Source organism: Varanus komodoensis, unplaced genomic scaffold (assembly GCF_004798865.1).
Source record: "Varanus komodoensis strain SLA01 unplaced genomic scaffold, ASM479886v1 scaffold17, whole genome shotgun sequence".
NCBI classification, from domain to species: domain Eukaryota; kingdom Metazoa; phylum Chordata; class Lepidosauria; order Squamata; family Varanidae; genus Varanus; species Varanus komodoensis.
This window is the reverse complement of record NW_025335505.1, coordinates 8,685,361-8,706,528: the sequence shown is the minus strand read 5'-3', so window position 1 is coordinate 8,706,528 and position 21,168 is coordinate 8,685,361. Positions and strand designations below refer to the sequence as shown.

At 42.4% G+C, this 21,168-nt stretch overlaps 1 protein-coding gene across 1 annotated transcript in view; it reads right to left on the bottom strand.

The window, feature by feature from the left end:
- PHLPP1 (PH domain and leucine rich repeat protein phosphatase 1) overlaps positions 1-21,168 on the bottom strand; it is a 170,662-nt gene that overhangs the window by 62,109 nt on the left and 87,385 nt on the right. The window contains exons 3-4 of the mRNA XM_044426270.1: positions 19,028-19,153; positions 5,438-5,604 (exon numbers count right to left, since the gene is read on the bottom strand). Coding sequence (XP_044282205.1) covers positions 5,438-5,604; positions 19,028-19,153 — 293 coding nt within the window. The remainder of the gene's footprint in view (positions 1-5,437; positions 5,605-19,027; positions 19,154-21,168) is intronic.

Genomic DNA, 21,168 nt, shown 5'->3' with positions numbered 1-21,168 from the left:
TTCACAGTCCTGCCAATTTAAAAGCTTGCCTCAATCAGTTAACATGCTAGGAGTGTGTGGAATTCTGGTTCACCATCAACGTCTTGGGACGTTAGCTGCCATGCCACTATGCTGCATATTAACATAAGGGTTTTCTCTTCCTGTTACAACAGAGTTCTGGTTACCTAGAGATAATGCCCAAGGAATATAATGTACTGTATGCACAGCAACAAAGGCCTAATTGCTTTCTTTTCAAAGCAGACAAATGGCCTCAGATGAGAGATCAAACTAGGAATGCATCCAAACTGCAAGCATTTGCTCAACAGATAATAGAACTTTTGTACTCTCAACAAGAAGAGTCAAAAGATAAGAAAGGAGAATGGATTGCTACAGGAGGTATTTCAACGTAAGTATCATGAACCTACATGGTGGGAGCACTTCATGATTTAGATGAGAGACAAGTCCTCTTTCTTCTTTGCACACAACACTCAAGAAAAACGGAAAAGCAAGAAATTCGTATGATACCAGTATGCTGTTACGTCAGGTGTTGCCTCTCCGTAGGGCTGAGGCTTGCAGGCAGAGCTCCATCAAGACAACTTTGTTTTACTGGAGGTAGGGCTGTAGCTCAGTGTTTTGCATTGGGAAAGTTCAACCCCTGCTGTCTCCAGGTAAAGCAGGAAACCCGTTTTGCAACATCGGAGAACGGCTGCCTGTCAGTTTTGACAAGACTTGGCAAGATAGGCCAATGGTCTGACTCAACATAAGGCAGCATCCTGTGTTTTCATTTTGACATGGAGACAAATCTGCTTCCTAAACGGAAAAGGAGAATTTGACCCTTTCTGTGGGTATCACTCACAACGCTTTGGAAGTGCCAGCATAGAAGACAGTTAGCTGCTTTTGGACAACTGCCAGGTGGTGCTTATTAAGAGATAATGCCAAAGAAGTATAGTGTTGATCGACAATACGATGAAAGTATAGTAGCATCTTCTTAGCCTCGTTCTGAAATTTCAACAGCATTAGTAAAGCTGTAGTAGATGTAACATATTGGGCACAGAGCTAATTCACACACTTAGAGGACTGCAGCCCTACTCCTTTGTGAAGAATGCACATTTGGGGTTCTTAAACCACAAGGTTACTTTGTAGTCAACAGCTTTATGGCTCATGATCTTGTGAACAACTCTGCATTCCAAATATGGTTAGCAAGGGTTTAGCAAGCTTCAGAAATCGGGTCTGCCAAATTCATGTTGGCCAATGGTTGCATGCACACAGAGCATTATAAGAAGAGGTATCTGGCACAATGCAGGATGCTATGGAACTGTTATTTACCCTTCACAGAACACTTTGGCTTGGATTTCATTCATTTTTCTCAAAAGTCCTGCAAGACAGATCAGTATTTCAGTTTACAAGGAATAAAGACTTGCTATGCCTATTCTATTGACGGATAAACTAAAATTCCATGGCATAACTTTCATTCATGTAGTCTAATAAGCTGCTATTGCTGATACTGGTATGCTTCTTAATCATTCATATTGCATCTGATAAACACATAAACTGGATTACTATTGTCATCTTCATATCAAACCTTGGAGACAGCAAACGAACCAGTGTTCCCTCTTCACAGACAATGAGGTGCGGCTGAGAAATGAACTGCCCAAGGTCATGCAGTGATGTTAAACCAGCAGCGGGAGGCATGCCTTCTTTAAAGTCAAGTTCAACTTCATCCATGAAATCATATAGATCATTTGATGCCTACCATACTTGACCTGTGCTCACCCCCATCCAAAGACAGTGAATACATGTATGTCCTATATATGCAAGAGCTGCCCATTTAACCCAGTAGTAAGAAGATACCTCGGAAAGAATCATTTCCCATCCACAGTGGGGTAGTTCAGGCCAGGGTGGGGGGCACAAAGAATGTAAGCAAGTGGCAACAAAGGCCTAACTCCTACCTTGTACCTCCCTCCACCTGCCAAAGAACTTGGGGTGCTTTCAAACTCTAACTAAACATTACATTGAAGACATGGCAACTTTTTTCTTTTTTTGCTCCAAAATAAGAATATGGACCCAATCCAGACACTAATGCAGGGATATGGGGCCTTTAAGCCTTTACCCACCCCACCCTGTGTAGCCCAATCCCACCATACCTTTAATTTTCATTGCTAAATCACTTCACAGTGTGGCTACTTTGGGAAGGACAGACGGACGGACGGAAGATAGTCAATAGATACTTTTGCAACCTAACTAGTTGCTTGACCCTCAGTTTCCAGGCAAATGGTTGCCATGATTAGTCAGAGCAGTTGTGCTAGGCCTCTGGGAGATGCAGTTAAATGAACACATGGGTCAGCTCCTCTGTGTACACTCACTGGAAAATTCCTTTCCATGTACAAGGGAAGGGGGAAGCCATGACACTGTGGACTTCAAGCCTATGCACGAAGTAGGCTCCTTCCTTGGTTGCATGCATTCACCAGAGGTGGGGTGGGTTGGGGTGGGGGCACTCAGCTGCAGGGTTTATTTTATGCACAAACCAATTACAGACTTTGATCAGAACATGCAGGTCAACACCAGGGGAAGGAAGGCATTTTGTCTTTTACTGATAAGCAGTCATGGCTTTTACTGGCACTTGATAACCGCTGAGTGACAAGATACATCTATTATTTCTAAATAAAGATACTGAAAACTGAACATTCCAAGAATTGCTCAGTCATACTACAAATCCCCAGTGGAATTCTCTGCCTAGGGCAACTTATCAGCCACCTCATTTAGGAAGGCAGAAACAGACTCTCTGCCTATGGAGGTGTTTGGCTGATTGGGTAGCTGCTGCCACCTTAGCAAGGTGGCTGGATGCTGTTATGGTTTCCATGCTGCCATACTTTTTACTGCCACCTGTATTTGATTTAAATTGATGGTAGCTTCCCCAATAGTGGCTGCAACAAGAAGTGACATAGTGTTTCTGTTACTGCTGCTATTTTTATTATCATCATTATATTACTATTACAGTTGTTACTACCATTATTATTTCTATACCATGCAATAACCAAAGCTCCTTGAGCAGTTCATAACAGCAGACAAAATTCAATATCACATAACAATAAAAACATCATAAAGTTACAATACAGAATTTAAAAGCCAAATTTTAAACCATTTTTAAGACTATAATATCCTACATAAATTAAGTCACAAGACCTGTTAAACAGCTGACATAATTTCCCAATATACTATAAAAATAATTAAATGCCTTCTCATAGAGGACAGTCTTAAACTGAGGTGGAAAATATATTAAAGTTGGCTCCAGGCAGGAAACTTGTTCCATAATAGTGTGGGCATGAATAAGAAGGACCTTCTCCTTGTTGCCAGTTTCCCTCAGAGTGGCAATCAGAGGCAGGATCCAGACCCTGCTCATCATGTATGGGCATACTGTAATTGGGAAAGGTGTTCCATCAGATATTGTGGTCCCAAGCTATGTAGAGTTTTAGATGTTAAGCCAGCAGCTTCAACTGGGCTCAGAAACATATTGGCAGCCAATGCAAACAGGCCAGAATTTTTATTTGACTGCCGCATTTTGCACAAGCTGAAGCTTCTGAACAATCTTCAAGGACAGCCCCACACAGAGTGCACTGCAGTAATCTGGTTTAGAGATTGCCCAGGCATAGATTACTGAGACTAGGCTATCCCCATTCGGATAGGGGCACAGAGGACCACTGACTGAAGCTAGCACAAGGTGCTCCTTGCCATGAGGTCACCTAGGCCTCAAGTGACAGACATCTCAAGGAGCACCTTCAAGCTCTTGCAAGGGGATGCAGTCCCATCCAGGACAAGTTGAATTTTCTCCATCCTGTCAGAAGAGCCACACATTTCAGTCTTGGCTGGATTAAGCGTCCGTTTCTTAATCCTCACAGAGACCATTATCACACCAGTGGTATAACACATTCACAGCCTTCATACTGAAGGCAACACACTCCAAAACTCAGTACCTTAATCCAGACTTCCAGAGAAGCCCTCCTTCTAGGTTAATATATGTTACAAGGAGCTCAAGAAGAAAAATTCACTCTTGAAACAGCTCCCCAGATTCCATTGTCTGTTTTTCTTTTTCCAATTGACCCTCAATTTCCTGAAGTTCGTGGAGATAATCAAGGATACTTGGTCTGCACTGGACTGTTGCACTGGGGCAGGGGAGAAAATGTTGCTTTTTTAATGAACATTTTGTACTACTGTGTAGCTTTGGGATGGCCGTCCTGCTGACACCAAACCACCTGATTAGAGGAAATAATGAGAAAAAATGAAACAAGTCCTCAAAATTATAATCTGCACTGAAGTTTTTCTTAGGACCATTTAATCCAAGAATGTAATTTTTGTGTAGAAAGATCTGGCATGTACCCTGCTCTGTCGGATGAATGCACCTATGTATTTTCCGCATGCTTTTTATACAAAGATCAGATTTATCTCCAGATTCTAGTCAACTAGTACTGAGGCACCAGCTGCCAAACTCACTGTATAATTATCTTTAGTCAGGCCAATTACTAAAACATGATAGTTTCCATTATGCATTTATGTAATATTTTACCTTCTTTAGTGATATATAAAACACATTCCTGTTTATATTCTCCTGAACCCTAATAAATTTTCCCCTTCCATCACAACCAGATTTACTTAGCAATATACATAGTTATCACTTTATATCAAGAAAGCCGTGTTCACTGTGTAATCCCTTAAACCAGCTATTGCACACAATCACCCTCCGCAAAGCCCTTGAAAGAATTTTTCATATGCAATAACCTTCCACAGCCTGGTGCCCTCCGGATATTTTGGGCCTCAACTCCTATTAGCCCCAGCTAGCATGGACAATGGTTAGAAATGCTGGGAGTTGTAGTCCAGCAGATCCTGAGGTCACTGGGCTGGGGAAGGCTGTCACAGAGCATGAATAAATTACATTAAAGTTTGAAAATAACCACATGACCGGACAGACATAACAAATAAGAATTGCCTTGAAAGGAGGTGAGGCTGGAAAGTAAGACTTGTGAATGGGAAAAGAGGTGGCCCCTATTCTCTTCTAAATGATCAGAATGCCACAAGTGACGGAAGGTAATGGGCTAGAAAAGGTTCTGTGGGCCAGTAACACCTGCCATTTTATTTGCAAATAAAGGTAATTAAGTCAAAAGTCCTCTGCTGTTCTTCCCACTCTCCACCAATATTGGCAGGATACCCTTCTTATAGTACCCATTGTTAAATGGTCTTGCATCAGTGCTTTCCCATGAGAGCATCTCGTTATGCAATCTGGGTGAGGTTCTTGAAAACTGACAGTGGGAACACCCTGTTTGGTCGTGGTGAAAGAGAGAAAGGCACACAACTGGAAGCTTTCAAGGAACTGCTGAACTCAGTTACAAAAACAGGACAACAAAGGAAAATTAAGGGAGAGCAAGACTGGTTTTAGTGGTGTCCTTTTGTTTCTAAAGTGATTTACCTTTGTAGCTCATTCAGTCCTCTGGCTGTGGATGCTGCGGGGTTCAGCCTCAGGAAATTTTGCTTTAAATTGAGATGAGTGAGGTCTTGGCTATAGAAGAGATTGGCAGGTAGATCCTCCAGGCTGCAACATGAGAGATCTACTGAGCTTATCCGCTGGGATGCAACCTATGAAGATCAAACAGCCATAATGTTAAATCAGGAAAGCACATCCACATCGTGCTTCTTGCTTAAAATGCTGACACCTGTCTGTTCATCAAATACTATTGCACTGACTCCAAAGGTAAGCAGCCAAACAGCTAAAACGGTTTACCAGCTCAGTTGGGGACACATTTTCATCTTTAGGTTGAGGAGCAGTCAGAGCTATGAAACAGAAGAGAGCCACAGAAGCTAACTGCAGGCATTACCTTTCTCAAATGAGACTTCAGGCAGGAAATCTTTCTCCATACTATCCCTGTAACTTAAAGGGATGCTCCACATTATCACAGCTTAGGTCAGATAACACGCTTTACCTGGAATTGCATCTCACTGCAGCAAGAGGGGGCATTTCAGGGGCAGGCAGCTTGGTGTCCTCAGACACCAGTGTGAATGCATACACCTTTCTTGCTCTCTATCAAATTGCTGTGCACCTCCCACTTTAAAAAAAAACACACTTTCTTACAAACAGCTAAGATTACTTGAAATAGATCAGAACAGGTTTTTACTGGTGCTGAAAAGGTGCTGAAAACAGTTAGTTCAAAGGAATTACTCAGTGAGTTGGGGTCAGATTTGTTTTATAGTTAGACATTTGGGCAAGTTACTTGTCCTCAACACACCTCCTACAGCAGCCATTTTGTGATGGTGCCACATACTGTTTCATATGTACAAATGTTTCATAAGAGAACACAACACAAGGAGTCCCCTTCCTGGGGTCTACTAGCATGTAAGAGTAACATTTAGGGTTGAACATACACATCATCCTCACCCTAAGCCAAACCACTGGCCTACCTAGCCAAGTAACATCTCCTCCAATCAGCAGGACTTCAAGGGCGCAGAAGGTCTGGCTCAGCCTCTCTTTAGAAGCTGTTCAGTGGAGATGCTGGGAACTGAATCTGAGGAAAGAATGCGCTGTGCCATGAAAGCTGCCCATTCAACATGATTTGGATGTGCAGAAATATCATGTGGTATCCGTGTTACCTAGTACATGAAGTAGATTTTGCATGCGTTTCTCAGCTGCATGCTGCACAAGTGGGAAGTGTTATTGACGGAGAACAACGAGCAAGCTTGCATTCTCGCATCAGCAAGCCCAAGAGGTACCCTCCCATCCAGGAAGGAGACTGTACTGTATGTTTGTGTGTGTGTGGTTTTGTTTTGTTACTTATTTGAATTTTTTCCCATAAAAATGAACATGCAATCTTAGTGGGGCAAGCAGCCGCACATTATGACTTACGAGACTTTCAGCTCCGAGCCTGCAATACATGACATGTATTTCTTAAAATTTACATTTGTTGTTAGGTTTGCGCAGGAATCTTGCTGAGCCTACAGAAATTACAGTCCAAGCTATTAACGTCTCTACAATTAACTCAGATGTTAATACAGTATCCATATAAGGAGGTGAGGGGGGGAGTTATAAGCACATGACTCTGCTAATGTGTGAAACCTCCTTCATGCATTACAAGTTCTATATATTTTGTAGAAATTTACCCCTGGGGATGAGGGAACATCTGAACTAGCTGACATCAGTGCATCGTAGGTGCAGGCAACCGACCTTAAAAGTTTGTTTCAGTTTCAGGATTAAATTCCATTTCAGAGAAGCTCTCAGAGCTGCATTCCAGTGGTAGACAATATCAAAAGCAAAAGAAGACTATGTCCAAAAGAAGCAGAACAAAAATATCAAAGTGTCAGGATGTTTAAGCTTAAAGATCTTACTGCCAGTAACTAAGTCTTAGGAGATGAATCACAACCGGTTAGAATGCAGGAGCAAACCAAACAAAACACCCTGGGGACCTCTCAAGGGCCTTAGGTTTTGCACCCCTGCTCTAGGAATGACTCACAAAAGGCAATCTTGAGAAAGAAATGTGGAGAACAAGTGTCCAGACACAAGTTGGTGAGTTTAGAATCAATCAAAGGGGACAAGTGACAATGCCAGAATGCCATTCTCTGTGTATAACACAGATACTGATGCAGTAAAAAATTATTTGGGGAGTGTGTTTTTCCAACTGCATGAAAGAGGGGAAGAAGAGAAGCTAACCCACCACGCTGTTGCATTAATGCATTAATCTTTCAGCTATCCACTCCAGCATCAAATAAAGCCATGCCACTCACTCGATATTTTTACTGCTGAGGCTTTCTAGAATCTCAAGTAAGAATACAATCAAACACGGCATCTAAATTGGTCAGAAATAAATCTGAACTGTAACATAAATGGCTTCATAAGAAGTATGCAGGGAAGGTGGACAGGAGTTCTTTGCTTCACAGAACTTAAAGCTCAAAGCCAGCAGTGAATCAGGCCAACTTGTGTTGTTCCAGTCACATAAGCAGCAATGATTTGAACATTTAACAACCCCAACAGAAATGAGAAAGGGCACTAAGGGTGCAACTCTATGCTTGTTTAGACAGAAACAAACCCTACAACTGGGCATTGTGCAACTTTATTCTACCTTAATGTACACAGGTTTGCACTCTAAGAGTCATTACATGGTCATATTGAGTTTTAATGAGTGTCCTTAAAGGATTTCACAGCTTTCAGATAGGTTGACACTACAACTCCCATCATCTTCCAGCAAGCATGGCCAACGAAAATTGTCTCCAACACATCTGGAGGCTGCCATGTCAGGGAAGGCTGCCATATATTGTCCTGATTATCCTCACAACAGTCCAACCGAGTCACCCCCACCCCCTTGACGATGTTTCCTTTTGGCAGACAATGCGCAAAGGAAAATGGCCAGCTTATATAGACTACTTGTGGGAAAGGGGCTTGCCATTACACAGGAGCCATGATTAAACTGTGTGAAACTACTGTTTTACCTCATTAGCAAGCCCGAATGTATACTATATGCAGCTTCCCATCATTGTACTCTACAGCTCCTGCAGTTTCCTATCCTTACAGGCCAGCCACAAGTCAAAATTCTCATAATGTACAACAGCATCAGCTAATTAAATTAAGCATACAAGCTTGTCAGTAGCGGCTGATAAGGTGTGTTCTCTCAAAACAGCGGACAGCTGTGTGGACCTTCTTGGGCCATCTTTCCCAGGACCTTTGGAAAACAACACCTAGTGAGCTAAGCAAGGTAACATCAGGTCAACCTTTTTATTTATGTTAAGCAAGGCCTAATACTTTCAGAGGCAGTGACCCAGGCCCTGATTTCTACAGCTCAGGCCCAACACAACAGGTATCTACCAAACGGCCCTCTCCGAGGTAAATAAGGCTTGGAGAGATCAGTTGGAGCATCTACTCCCACAACTGACTCATTTCCAGAAAAGGCACTTTTTAAGGCTATAGAGCCCACAGGAACCAATGATCGGCAGTAATCAGTGATCATAAAAGACAGCAAGACAAGAGGAAATAAAAGTAGAAAAAAATTAAGCAAAACTAACAGCGTGAAATAATTATATTGGGAAGGAAAGTCTGACTATACCCTCAGCAGTTGTAAAGAGAGCTATCTGAGAGATGCTTCCCTGGTGTCATGAGCCAAGCTTTCATCTTTTGACCATTCAAAAGCCATAGACCATTTTCCTTGCAACTTTCTTTATTGCCCCACAAAGCACTTATCACCCAGAAAGAAACTCTGAGCATGCACAGAGCCATCTGTTGAACCCACTTGAGCTTTTACACCCAGGAACTCTACTTATGAGCATGCCTGGGCCCCATCCCTTTGGGAGGGGTCTTCTGAAAGTGAGCAAGTCTCCTCTCTGCACACCAATCATCTAATTGGGCCACCCACCTCTGCTGACGCCCTTTCATGGGGTTAAGAGCCGGGGCCACCTCATCTGTGTTTGAGACACTCCCCTGTTAACGGTCCCCTCCCACCTGCTGTATATCTTGAATATTCCGCAGAACTGCCTCTCCACCTGAGGAGTCTGGCCTTGAGATAGGCAGCTTCTTTCATTTCAGTCTCTTCGCACAGTCCACACTGCCAAACTCCTTCCTGTTCTGCTTCAAATTCTGATTCTGATGAATCCCGGCCATCAGTCCTTGAGAATGAGCACCCAAAGCAAAGGTGCGGAACTGTGTACAATGGATCATGGAAGTGACATCTGGCCACAACTCCTCAGCCACAAACCAGGCTTCTCACAGGCACAGAGTCCCCCACCCCCATATGTGTGAAGCAAGGGAAGATCTATTGTTGAAGTGCTCCTTAACCTGAACGGGATCCTGATTTCACATCCTAGTTCGGAGGGAGCCATTAAGCTACGAATTACTGGGAAACTGTGACTGAAGAAAGCAAGATAAGCTTCCTTGAAGATGGACAGGCAAAGGGACATGTGAGCAAGCATCTGATTTATTCCTTGACTGATAAACCATAGTTATCCCACTGGCATCATAACATGTGAACTGGGCCTCTGAAAGAAAGAAATGTGAACAGCTGAAAGAAATGTGAACTGAAGACTCGCTTGATTCTGGCACGTGGGGATAGTTTTCTGTACTGCAGCAGTTTTCCAGTCATGGGGTAACAAGGTACACAGCTTCACTGGATTTTGTAGCAGCAAAGAGGTAGCCAAAAGAAACAGGATCCCTTTTAGCTTAAACAGGATCCCAGTATTTCCACATACAGAACAATTTCACCACCCCCTACAGAGGATTTTTGTACATCATAACAAGAAAGGCCCTGTGAAATCAGTTGCATGCATGTACAAATGTTATTGAACTACACAGCTAGGACTGAACGTAAGAGCAAAAACAAAATATTCTAGAAAGTAGAAAATGTCCTTTTTGAGTTTGGTGCATATACTAACCAATTCACTTTTTTCATTTGTTTCATAAAGAGTTATGGTAAAATCATGCTTCAGGCGTCATACATGAAAATGACTCTTGGCTTTGCGTATCCACAGCTCGGCTTCCCCCTCATTGTGTTGGCAGCCATGGGGGCTACAGTCAAGTGATCTTCATGCCAGGGACCAAATGCAATGCACTATGCATATAAGGGAACATGACTGGTCCCACCACCATGGCTCTGAGCATTTGGATACCCTTTAACTGCATCCCACTACTCAGAGTGCCACGTTCACAACAACACATTCTGCTAGTGGGAATGCCATGTGCTATAATACACAGCTATTCTTTGGATGGCTTCTTTGAACAAAATTTCACGAGCATATCAGTAGGACAGGTATGTGGAGATGGTTGCACGTGCAGCCGTCTCAAATTCATAACTTAGAAGTCTTCAAGTCATCCCATGTGATTATACATTGCTTCGTACAGGTGGGATGCCAATATGGTGTTGTTCCAAGTAGCCTTCACATTTAAGCTCTATCAATACGATGGTGCTTTCTCTTACACACCCAAAATCTTATGTACTATTCATGCATCATGAATGAATACATGGAACTACTAAACAGCCAACGGCGGTCACAAGCAGACTGAGGAAATGGCAGGCACTCCGCCCCTTTATACTAAGGGGTGGGGGTGTGGAATTCCCTCCAAAACCGTTAAAGTTGTTTAATTTTCCCGGCAAAAGGCACTGCCCAGACGCAGCACCCATAACGTGTAATGCACAGAGGCCACGATGAAGAACTACTAATACATCTATTCTAGAGTTTTACTAAGGCCAGAACATAATGAGTTGAAATGGGAAAGGAGAATTTTCATTGCTAGCCAATGACACATTTGAACATTTTTCAACTACGGGGAGTGGGGGGGGGGGTTATGACATCTGCAAGTAATTAAAAATAGTCTATTAATCACACTAGTTCCAGTTTATTAAATGAGAATATATCTGCATATGAACAAGACAGAAGGATGTAAGCGGATGTTGCAGCAGGTATCTCAAGACAGGTGTTTCTTCTGGTGCGTAAGAGAAAGTGGAATCCCTCTGCTAAATATGGCACCTGTCACCACATCCTAGTTGTTTATGGCATCTTTGGCTGTTCTCTAATTAGCAATATTGTTTTAAAAGGCAGTAGCTTTTTAGCTGATAGTTTTAAAAATCAATTAAATGCACAGGTTCATCAACAAAACACTGCAGCTCTAATTTTTGTAGCCAAGATGCAATGGGAGGGCCTTGCTCAATTGAAGTGAACATCAGCTATTTGAGATCCATGTAAGAAATCCATGCCAAGTGACCACCACTTCATGGCAAAAGACCCAGAAATTTCAACATGGGTGCAGCATTTCCAGCCATGCAGGGCCTGGGGTGGTGACTATCATGATAGTATGTTAACTTTAGAAGCATACTGCTAGTAAATGCACAGAACATCACCAACTCAAGGAAATAACATTTCTAGTGCTGCTTTGAATTTACTGCACCATTTTAAGGAAAAAGAAATTAGGTAAAGAAACAATACAAATTGGAGAACTGAAAGATGAAGAAAGTTAAATCAAGCATACTCAATTCTTAGTCTTCATTCTGAATGCAGAGTCCTATAAATGATTTAAGATTTTTAAACCATTTGCTTTCACTCTCAGAAAGCAAAATTATAACCACATTGTATCCTAATCCTGTCTAGTATTCTCTAGGTGCCAAACATTATTGTTGAGGATGGTAGCAATTACTATCAATTTTTTTAAATCACAGCAGCAGAGAAGTGGTTTAGCTCTAGCCCTGAATTTGATGTGATAAATTCAAACAGTTATGAGAATTATATCATAGCTGCTTTTCTCTCGCTTATCCCTTGTTTTTCCCACTGGAAGAATGTGGAAGGAGGTACAGGGGGAGAGAAACAACAAACCTCACCTCAGCCTTTTCCAGCAAATAAATAATTAAGTTGATGCGATAGTATCTCAAATTCTGTAGTTTCTATTGTTCTGCATTGCTTCTATGGTTTCAGACAACATTAGCAACATACCACAGCATATGACATAATGGCTGCACACTCCTTCCTCCCTTCTGGAATATTTGGAAGCCTCTGAATGGGTGGTACATACCCTAAAATAAGCTGAACACTAGCTATGGCAACTTTTCACAGTCTGTGGTCATTCGTGTTTTGGATTTCAGTTCCATCAATTCCATCTAGCGCAGCCAATTGTCAAGAATGTGGTGGTCGAAATCATCTGACAAACACCAGGTAAGGGAAGGTTTAATGATACCTTGTTTAAAGAAGCCAGCTGCATAATCCATGGTTTGAAGTTGGCTTGTTGCAAATAGTACATAGTTAACATTAATCACTGTTTGTTAGGTTTGAATGACACAAAGGCTGCAATTTATCTCAGCTGAAAATGAAAGCTTCCAAGCTTCTCCTTGTGGCTTTGCCAGACAAGAAGGACAGAGCATGAAAGTCCAAGAATTGCAGCTAGTGAAGTGTGATGAATCTGGTCCAGGGGTTAAAATCCATCGGATTCTCACAGCTCAGCTCCTCAGACTCTGGTCCACTTTTTTTTTGTCCTAAGCCCAGCTTGTGTGGGTATCTGGCAGGAAGCAAGTCCATGAGGCTAACTCGCACACACAACATCCACATGTCCACTGTGCAAGTGCAGTTCTGCTTCTGCACATGTGTCTTGTGGACTTGTGCACTTTGTACAAGAACAATTCAGTGCAAAGAAAGGACCTCCTAGTTTCCCAAGCATTCATGGACTTGGTCTTGGCTCACTTCCTAAGCTGACCATGAGGAAGAAGTCCAGCAGGCACAGGAGAAAGATTCTAGACAGATCTTTTTCTTGTCGCTCTAAGCCATGGTAGAATGTCTGAACTTGCCAAAAGGCTGCCCAACTGGGTCACCGAGTGGGTTTATGGCCAAGTAGAATATTGAACCCCCAGTTCTCTGATCCAAATACATCATTTGTATTGTGGTATATGATCCAACCTAAATTTCAGGTGGGAACAAATTTGATTACACAGGCAAAATTGCACATGTTAAATGGAGTTAGTTTAACAGCACAGCAACTCAAGATGTTTAAATTATGGGAGTTAGGTTACTTTAAGCTAGATGTATCAAAGTGAACTAAGCAGAAAATTATGAGTTGAAAAATATATGCACCATCTTGCATCACCAAATAAATCCCTCACTTATCAGAACCTGATGTTCTTGCACAAGCAAATGTTATAGTAAAAGCTTTGAAAGTATCTCAGTTTTAAGCCATTACTTTTCTGCCCAAAAAGCTAGAGAAAATATTGTGAAAACATTAGTGAACCCCAACTTTCTCTCCTTCATTTTTCAGGTTTCGTAATGAAATAGGTGATTAATATAGAATATATCAATATTTTAATGATTCACTAGGAGACTAACCCCTCTCCTATATAACCTCACCCATTCATTGTTAATAGCACAGAACTTCTGCATAGGGAAGAAATTGTCCAGGTGAGACATTTTACCCTTCAATGGACTTTCCTCAAATCACAACATGTTCATATACTCAAGCATGAAGGTGAATCCCCTTCCCTCCTGCAAGAGAAAACTGTTCATGTGTCCAGTAGACTTGCAGAAATGATAGATCAGTGCCTTTGTAACAATGCTTATCTGCAGGCAGTAGTAGCAACTCCATCTTTGTTTCAAGTCAAGGTGAACCAAAGAAAACAGTCCAGGGTTTATTGGAAGAATGGTTTGTGTGTGGGGGCGGGGGGGGGGGGGCTACAAACAGAGTAACCATTAAATCAAGGTCAGTTTTGTAGAAAAGACTGTTGCCTGAACTCCCTTCAAATTCCAGTCTGTGTACATTATCCTCAGGCAGCTAGTTCAAAGATGAATGTGTGGGAAAATGGAAGGAATACATCTCCCAGTAAGGGAGTCATGATTCATTTCTCATACAGCCAATGTTGAGGATTGGTTTGTCTGTTACCCACAAGACAGAATCAGATACCCATGGATACTTGCCACAACCACTCCAGTAATATTTAGTTCTAGAAATCATACATTTCATACAAAGCCTTCACTATCATTAACTGTCCAAAAGTCACCCAGCTAGGAAGGATAGCAACGTACAAGCAAAAAAGTCATGTCACTGGCCTTAATCCCATCTATGAAGTTCCTAGATTAAGACATTACTGGAGCAGCATGGAAAATAGCCCTCACATTTATCTAGGTAACTCATGGATCAGTCTCCATCCTTGGTTGACTCAGTCCTGGAAGATTATACAATGGAGCATTCTTTGGTTGCCTTCAGTATCTAAGATGAGTTCAGAATTTAGCACAGGCATGGCTTACATGGGCTTGCAAGTGGCATGCTAACGAGCAAAGTGACTTGCACAGGTAATTTATCTGCTAATAAATTTTGAATCTGAAAAAACTCATAACAAGTTGTATTTGCTTTGACCATGTCATTTACCAGTTGGTTTTAGTGGTGCGGGTGGTGGTTTCTATTTCCATAATACCCAATAGCTAATGCTCTCCGGGTGGTGTACAATAAATGTAAATGCAATAAAATAAAACATAAAAGTTACAAATGCATAAAGTTGCACTAAATATTTAAAACCATGTTTTAACAACTGAAACCATTCCATGCTCCTAGGCCTGCTCAAAAACAACTGATCAGAGTTATGGTAAAATCAGTGTTCTCTCACCATAACTCAAGAGCACTTACGGTTCCAAAGGATTCCCTTTTAAATTCTGTGATAAACAGATGACTCTTCAGCCAGGCTGTCACATCTGGGCCACCATCTTTACAAGCAAGTCTACTGATTCCAGACTTCCAGTTGCTGGAAAGGTCTACATCAGGGTTCCTCAAATTTTCTGAACAAGGGGCCAGTTGAAAGGTGCCGGTGATGGGCGTGGGCTGCCGAGATGGTGGGGTGGGGGGGCGCACGCGCGCACAGTGAGGCAGGGGTGGGAGCATACGGAGGTCTTTTTCTCCGAGCAAGTCCAAAACGATCTCCGCACGAGCACACGGCGAGTCCAAAACCTCTATGGCGGACTGGATAAATGGGCATGATGGGCCAAATCCAGCCCACGGGCCATAGTTTGAGGACCCATGGTCTACATGAAAAGCTTTCATTTGCAGCCATCTAAACTCATTGCTGAGGAGTCATTCAGTTCTGCTTTCAAAAGGGGCAACTGTGGAACTTCACTGCCTTTCTCATCATGCAGAGCCCCTTCACATGATGCATCAAACAAGCTCCAGTCACCCAGTTAAGGGAGTGCAACAGATTCACAGACAGGGCTGTATGTTATCTAGGATCTGACCATCTATGTCGAAAGTGGATTCATGATGATGAACTTTCTCCAAACACAGAAGATGCCTTCCCTGCACCCCCATGTCTATGCTTTCATTACTGAGTTATTTTTAGAGATACACAGCTGCAAACAAATATTTGAGTGTTTCCTTCCATAGCTGAATTATTCATCAATTTATTTATTTAATTTATTTCATTTAGTAAGAAAATGACTGAGGAGTGTTCTCTCCTTGCTTACAGCAGAAATCACAATTTCTCTGAGCGTATGTATTCTGGAGGGTGCCATGATTTTCTGGCAGCTAGAAACTGCCCGGAGAAATGAGGGATGTTTTACTTGCATTTACAGCAGTCTATCCCAACCTGATGCCTGGCAGATATGCTAAACTCCAAATCCTATCACCCACAGGCTCTTGGTTATTCTGCTTGATACTGATAGTGATTCATACTCTCTACCTCACCTTCTTGGTTTCATTCATCCTCTGTCATATCTATATGTATATACTCCATATATGGGCATGCGTATATAGCCCACAACACTATATTAAAGCTAGGTAGAAGAAGGTGGGAAAGTTTCTTCTTGTTATTACAATATATGCATACCCCACCTTTTCTTTTCTCGTGAGGAACCCAAGATGACTGACGATCTAAATGTAAAGATTGTCAGTCATCTTGGGTTCCTCACGAGAAAAGGTTTAAAATGTAAGCATGGAAGTCACCAAGTTGACTGTAATGATGCCAAGCAACTCTGAGTGAGGACTCTGGACACCCCCTTGGTGGGAGGGGCATTTAAGGCATCTAGGAAGGGCTCACGCACATCCAGAGTTAACTGGGAGAGTCACATCTTGGCATTAGGGCTCCAGTACTGGCCTGGAGCAGGACAGTCAGATTCCTACATCCTTCCTAGAGGTGGGAAAAAGATAGCTGCAGAGGGTATTTTAGTAAGTGCACTATACCGGTTGACAGAGAACAAGCCACAAAGTCACTGAATGACTTCACACCAAGAGTTCACTGGGCGCTCTTTACCAACTAACTATTGTATCACCTGATATAACACATCACACCCATTCTTACATTCTAAAAATAACCAACCCTGCAAAGCAGACCAACATTTACTCAATACTGTAAGGGAAGGACAGAGGTTTACAGAGTGGTTATATGCCCGCTGTAATAAGTTACCCTTTGGCAAAATGGCTGCCTGAACGCCCCTCTCTATTCACCCATTTTCAATCGGGCAAGTGAATCCTGCCATGGAAAAAGCTAAGCCAACACTGTCATAAAAAGAATGTGGCTCTTTGCTTACCGCTTAAGCATCTACTACAAATCTGACTAGACACATGCTTTTCTATAGCAGTAAGTAATTTTGTTTCCTTAAAATGGTTTTGAGTTCAACTATTTCTGTGTTGGATTACAGCTACCATGTTGATGTAGTATCAAGATGCAAAGAGAAGACGATGTCACTGATTGCATGAAGACAGGCTTACGCTGGCAACTATCCCAACACAGCTGAACAAAGAGAAAGAGAAGGCACAGAATGGTACAAAATAATCTTATGCAATCAGTCCCCTTTTTTAAAAAAAGAAACACAACCAACAATCTTCAATCTTTCTCCCTATAATTCTAAGCTTTGCTGTTTTATGCCAGTTCTATTCATTTGGATCTGCATTAATTTCTGAGACATGCTGTTGGAAACAATAAGACAACTGCTCTCCCAGAAAGTAGATAGCCAGAACTAATGAGCATTTTTACCACTAACACACAGTCACAACACGGTTGAGAGAAACATGAGGCACAGTAAAACAGAAAGGGACTCTCATGTGCGGCAGAGGACTTTCCACCTGGCAGAGCATCTGCCACTTCCATTCGTGAGGAAGGAATATGGAACAAAAAAGAAAGGTAGAGAGATGAGGCAGAAGACACAACAGAAAGGAAACACACCACCCTTGTCATATTAAGGTGGGGTGAGGCCTTGTGGTGCTCATGGGCACCAACACCCACATCAATGTGCTTCCCAGTGTCCACCAAGCTGCCCTACCCTTCCCACTGTTTTGTTCTGAAGACACAGATTCTTGGGATAACACATTTTCAGACTAAATCCATATCTGGTTCACAGGCGGCCATTCAGGTATATTGCTTGTCCTTCGCCATGCTGCCCATGGCAACTCTTGGTGCCACCAATTTTCTCAAAAGTGCTGATCCAGCAAAAGAAGGTTGTTTACCCTACATTAAGGCAACCACAGAGGGTACTTACACGCCTGCAAACTGAGAAAGTCTACTGAAGCCTTTCCCAATCCGGAACCCACTGCATTGGCCAATGGGATCGTGGAAGTTGTAATCCAACACATTTGGACTGCATCTGGTTGCAAAAACTGTTTGGCCAGTGCACAGCACACCGGTGAGCAATCTGTATGCAGGGGATCTCCGACAAAGTGTCCAAAGGTGCTACAATACCACCGGGAGTCTGCCGTGGTGCCCGCGAAATGCTTTACTCCCTCCTACCTTGATAATTTCATCTTTAATTTTTAAAACACTGAAAAATATTATGGCATCAAGTTCTCCCTCCATTCAGTGGGCAGTGTTGCTTCCTAGGTCCACCCATTCTTGCTCGTAGCCTACAGCCTCATTCATTTCTCCTCTCTATCTTTTGCTTCCCTATTTCTACCTCCCGCCCAGCCTCTAGCCTTGCTCCTTCTCTCTTACATACACACTTTTGACTAGCCAGGCTTCCATACCAGCCACTGCAAAACTAGCCACATCCTCCACGTGAGCCATTTTGTAGCAATACACAATCAGTTTCCCACATTCCTAAATATGCCCATCGGTCCCTGAAAGTTTGGGAGCCTGCTCCAGGAGAAAAGCGTAGCTTTCAGGCTCTCTTACATAGTTTCATTCTTCCCCAACCTGGTGCTCTCCAGATACATTAGAGGAGAGGATGTTGAGAGCTGCAGTGCAACACATATTCCAGGTAGCAAGTTAGGACTGCACTGTATCGTGCCCACCTGTACACAAGAAGCAAGAAGCAAGCAGTGTCTGATCCAGCACCAAACAATGCTAACAGGCTCCTCCTTCACATAGCAAATTGTCATAAATGTAACAACCCATGTATAGCATCTGAACTAAGCCTTGAAAGTGTGATAAGATTCTTAACAGTCAGCATTTACTGAATTATCTTAAAAGAACCAGCTGTCCCCAAACGTCCACCCACTATCTGTAATAAGAGTGTTGACCAACACTCATTCAGAATAACCTTTTCCACATCCAAGCTGCCAATACTTTGGCAGTTTTGTTTTATGCATGCGTAGCCAGGACTCCACATAACAGAAGATGGCAAAGAAAGAGTCTGTTCCTCTTACCTTCGAAGCTTGCCGGAGCCACCGTAAGTATTCAGTGAATGTGTCAAAACAGATGTAGTAACTCTGGCTCTGGGGTCCAGAAGAACTAAATGCTAAACAGTGCTGGTGCTTTTTAACTTCTTCAACCTGTATGGATATTGCAAGGGGAGTGGGGAGTCATGAAAGAGGAATAAAGGAATAAGTATAATTTTAAAGACAGAAACTGAGCTTCCAAAGAGCTGATCACCCAGGAATTTAATTAAGAATCGAAAAGATAAAGGTTGCCCATATAACAACATGCATATTTAACAAGGTTCAAAGTTCTAGGGTCCCCAAAGTAGCTGCTTTGTTCAGGCCAATGTGGGTCAATACCAATATACTGAACAGATAAGGCCATATTTGTTCAATTGGGCGGTGAGAGGTAAGCCTTCTTTCAAAGATCCATAGAACTATGCAATCAAAGATTTATGCTGCAAATCAGGCTGCAATCCTATGCATACCTACTGGGGAATAAGCCCCCACTTATTATAGTGTGAGTTAATTCTAAGAAAAAACATGTAGAATTATACTGACAATCTAGCAGTATTAGTAGGCCAAGCCTGAAAACACATGACCACTATCCTAGTATTTCACTTTGCCGAAAGATCTTTTAACTAATGAAAGTTATCAGAGAAAAGCCAGCCGACTTTCTGATTCACCACGTACTTCTAATTTGAGTGCAAGGGTGCAACAGATATGCAAAGCTGATATGGTAAAAGCAGAGTGCAAAAGTACAGCTTGTGCTGCTGATATATGGAAAAAATACAATAAGCCTTTTAAAACACAGAAAAATCTAAAAATAATTACTAAGGGATGTTTTTAAACTCCTTTACAGGATACATTTTTTCAAGTCTACCATTATGTTTTTGGGGCCTAATTTTCAAACATTTGCAATTCCAGGTCACATCTTTTCACTTTGCTGGTAAACCTTAGTACACAACAGACAATTCTCTATTGACTAGGCTTTCCTAAATCTAAGCTTTTTTTGTCAAGATTTAAGTCTTCGTTTGGATTTGAACCAAAATATCTTGAGTGTTTTTTAAAACAGTAACTTTCCTCATGGGTTCCAAGACCAACTGCACCCTACAACTCTTCCCAGTGACAGCAACTCTATCTTTCTGTAATTATGGCAGACCTACAGATTTTGAGGTACACAGGGGTGTCATGAAAAGCACAGGTTCCCCTCCTGCTCATCCACTCTATTGATTCCTCCCATGTCTTATTCCAACTCGTTCCATATCCTTGCAGCTTGTGTTTCTATATGCTCCAGCTCAGTGTTTTCGGCTTTTGCTGGCAGAGGCATGGAAGCGCTTGCCATAAAAATGTCAAAACACAGGATAAGAATGTAAGGATGTTGTAAGTACTCTGCTAGATGAGACCAGTGGAGGATCGGCATCAGGATCCCGCCTTCCACAGCGGCCAAGGTGGAGGCTCAGGGAAACTCACAAACAAGACGTGAGAGCAACAGCTCCATTATTCTCCAGCAAATGGTATTCACTGGCATCTTGCTTCTGTTCTAAATGTATTTTGTAGCTATCAGTCCTAGTAATGACTTTTTTAGAGAAGGTGTACCTGATATGAGGCTGCTGTTTCCAAAGGCAGCCCCGTGTTCCTTGTAATATGAAATCGCATCCTGACCTTACTAAAAAGTGATCTAACGCTGGCAATACTCTAGAGCAGCCATCACCAACCTGGTGCCCTTCTTAGCTATGAGACTACACTTTCATCATCCCTATCCAGCATAGCTAGGCTGGAATATGGGAAGTGGTAACCTCCAGATGTTTGGCTTTCAATGCCCACCATCTCCCAAGTCAGCAGAGTTATTGTTTGGGGATGCTGGAAAGTGTAGGTCAGAGTATTTGGAAGGTACCAAGCTGCCAACCCTGTTCTAGATATTTGCTTCACACCTGGACATGCTGGAAGGAGTGGGGAAAAACAATGCAAACGGGTGGCCAAGAAGTGCTGGTAAGGGGAAAATGGGAACAGGATGAGAGTTGTGGTACCTGGAAGACTGGAGAGTTGAGAAGGAGCTGCAGTGAGGCCTTGCACTCCATGGCAAAGCCCACGTGTGTGATTGCACAGAGACCACGAAGAACCAATTTCTTTAAACATTCAATTTTTAA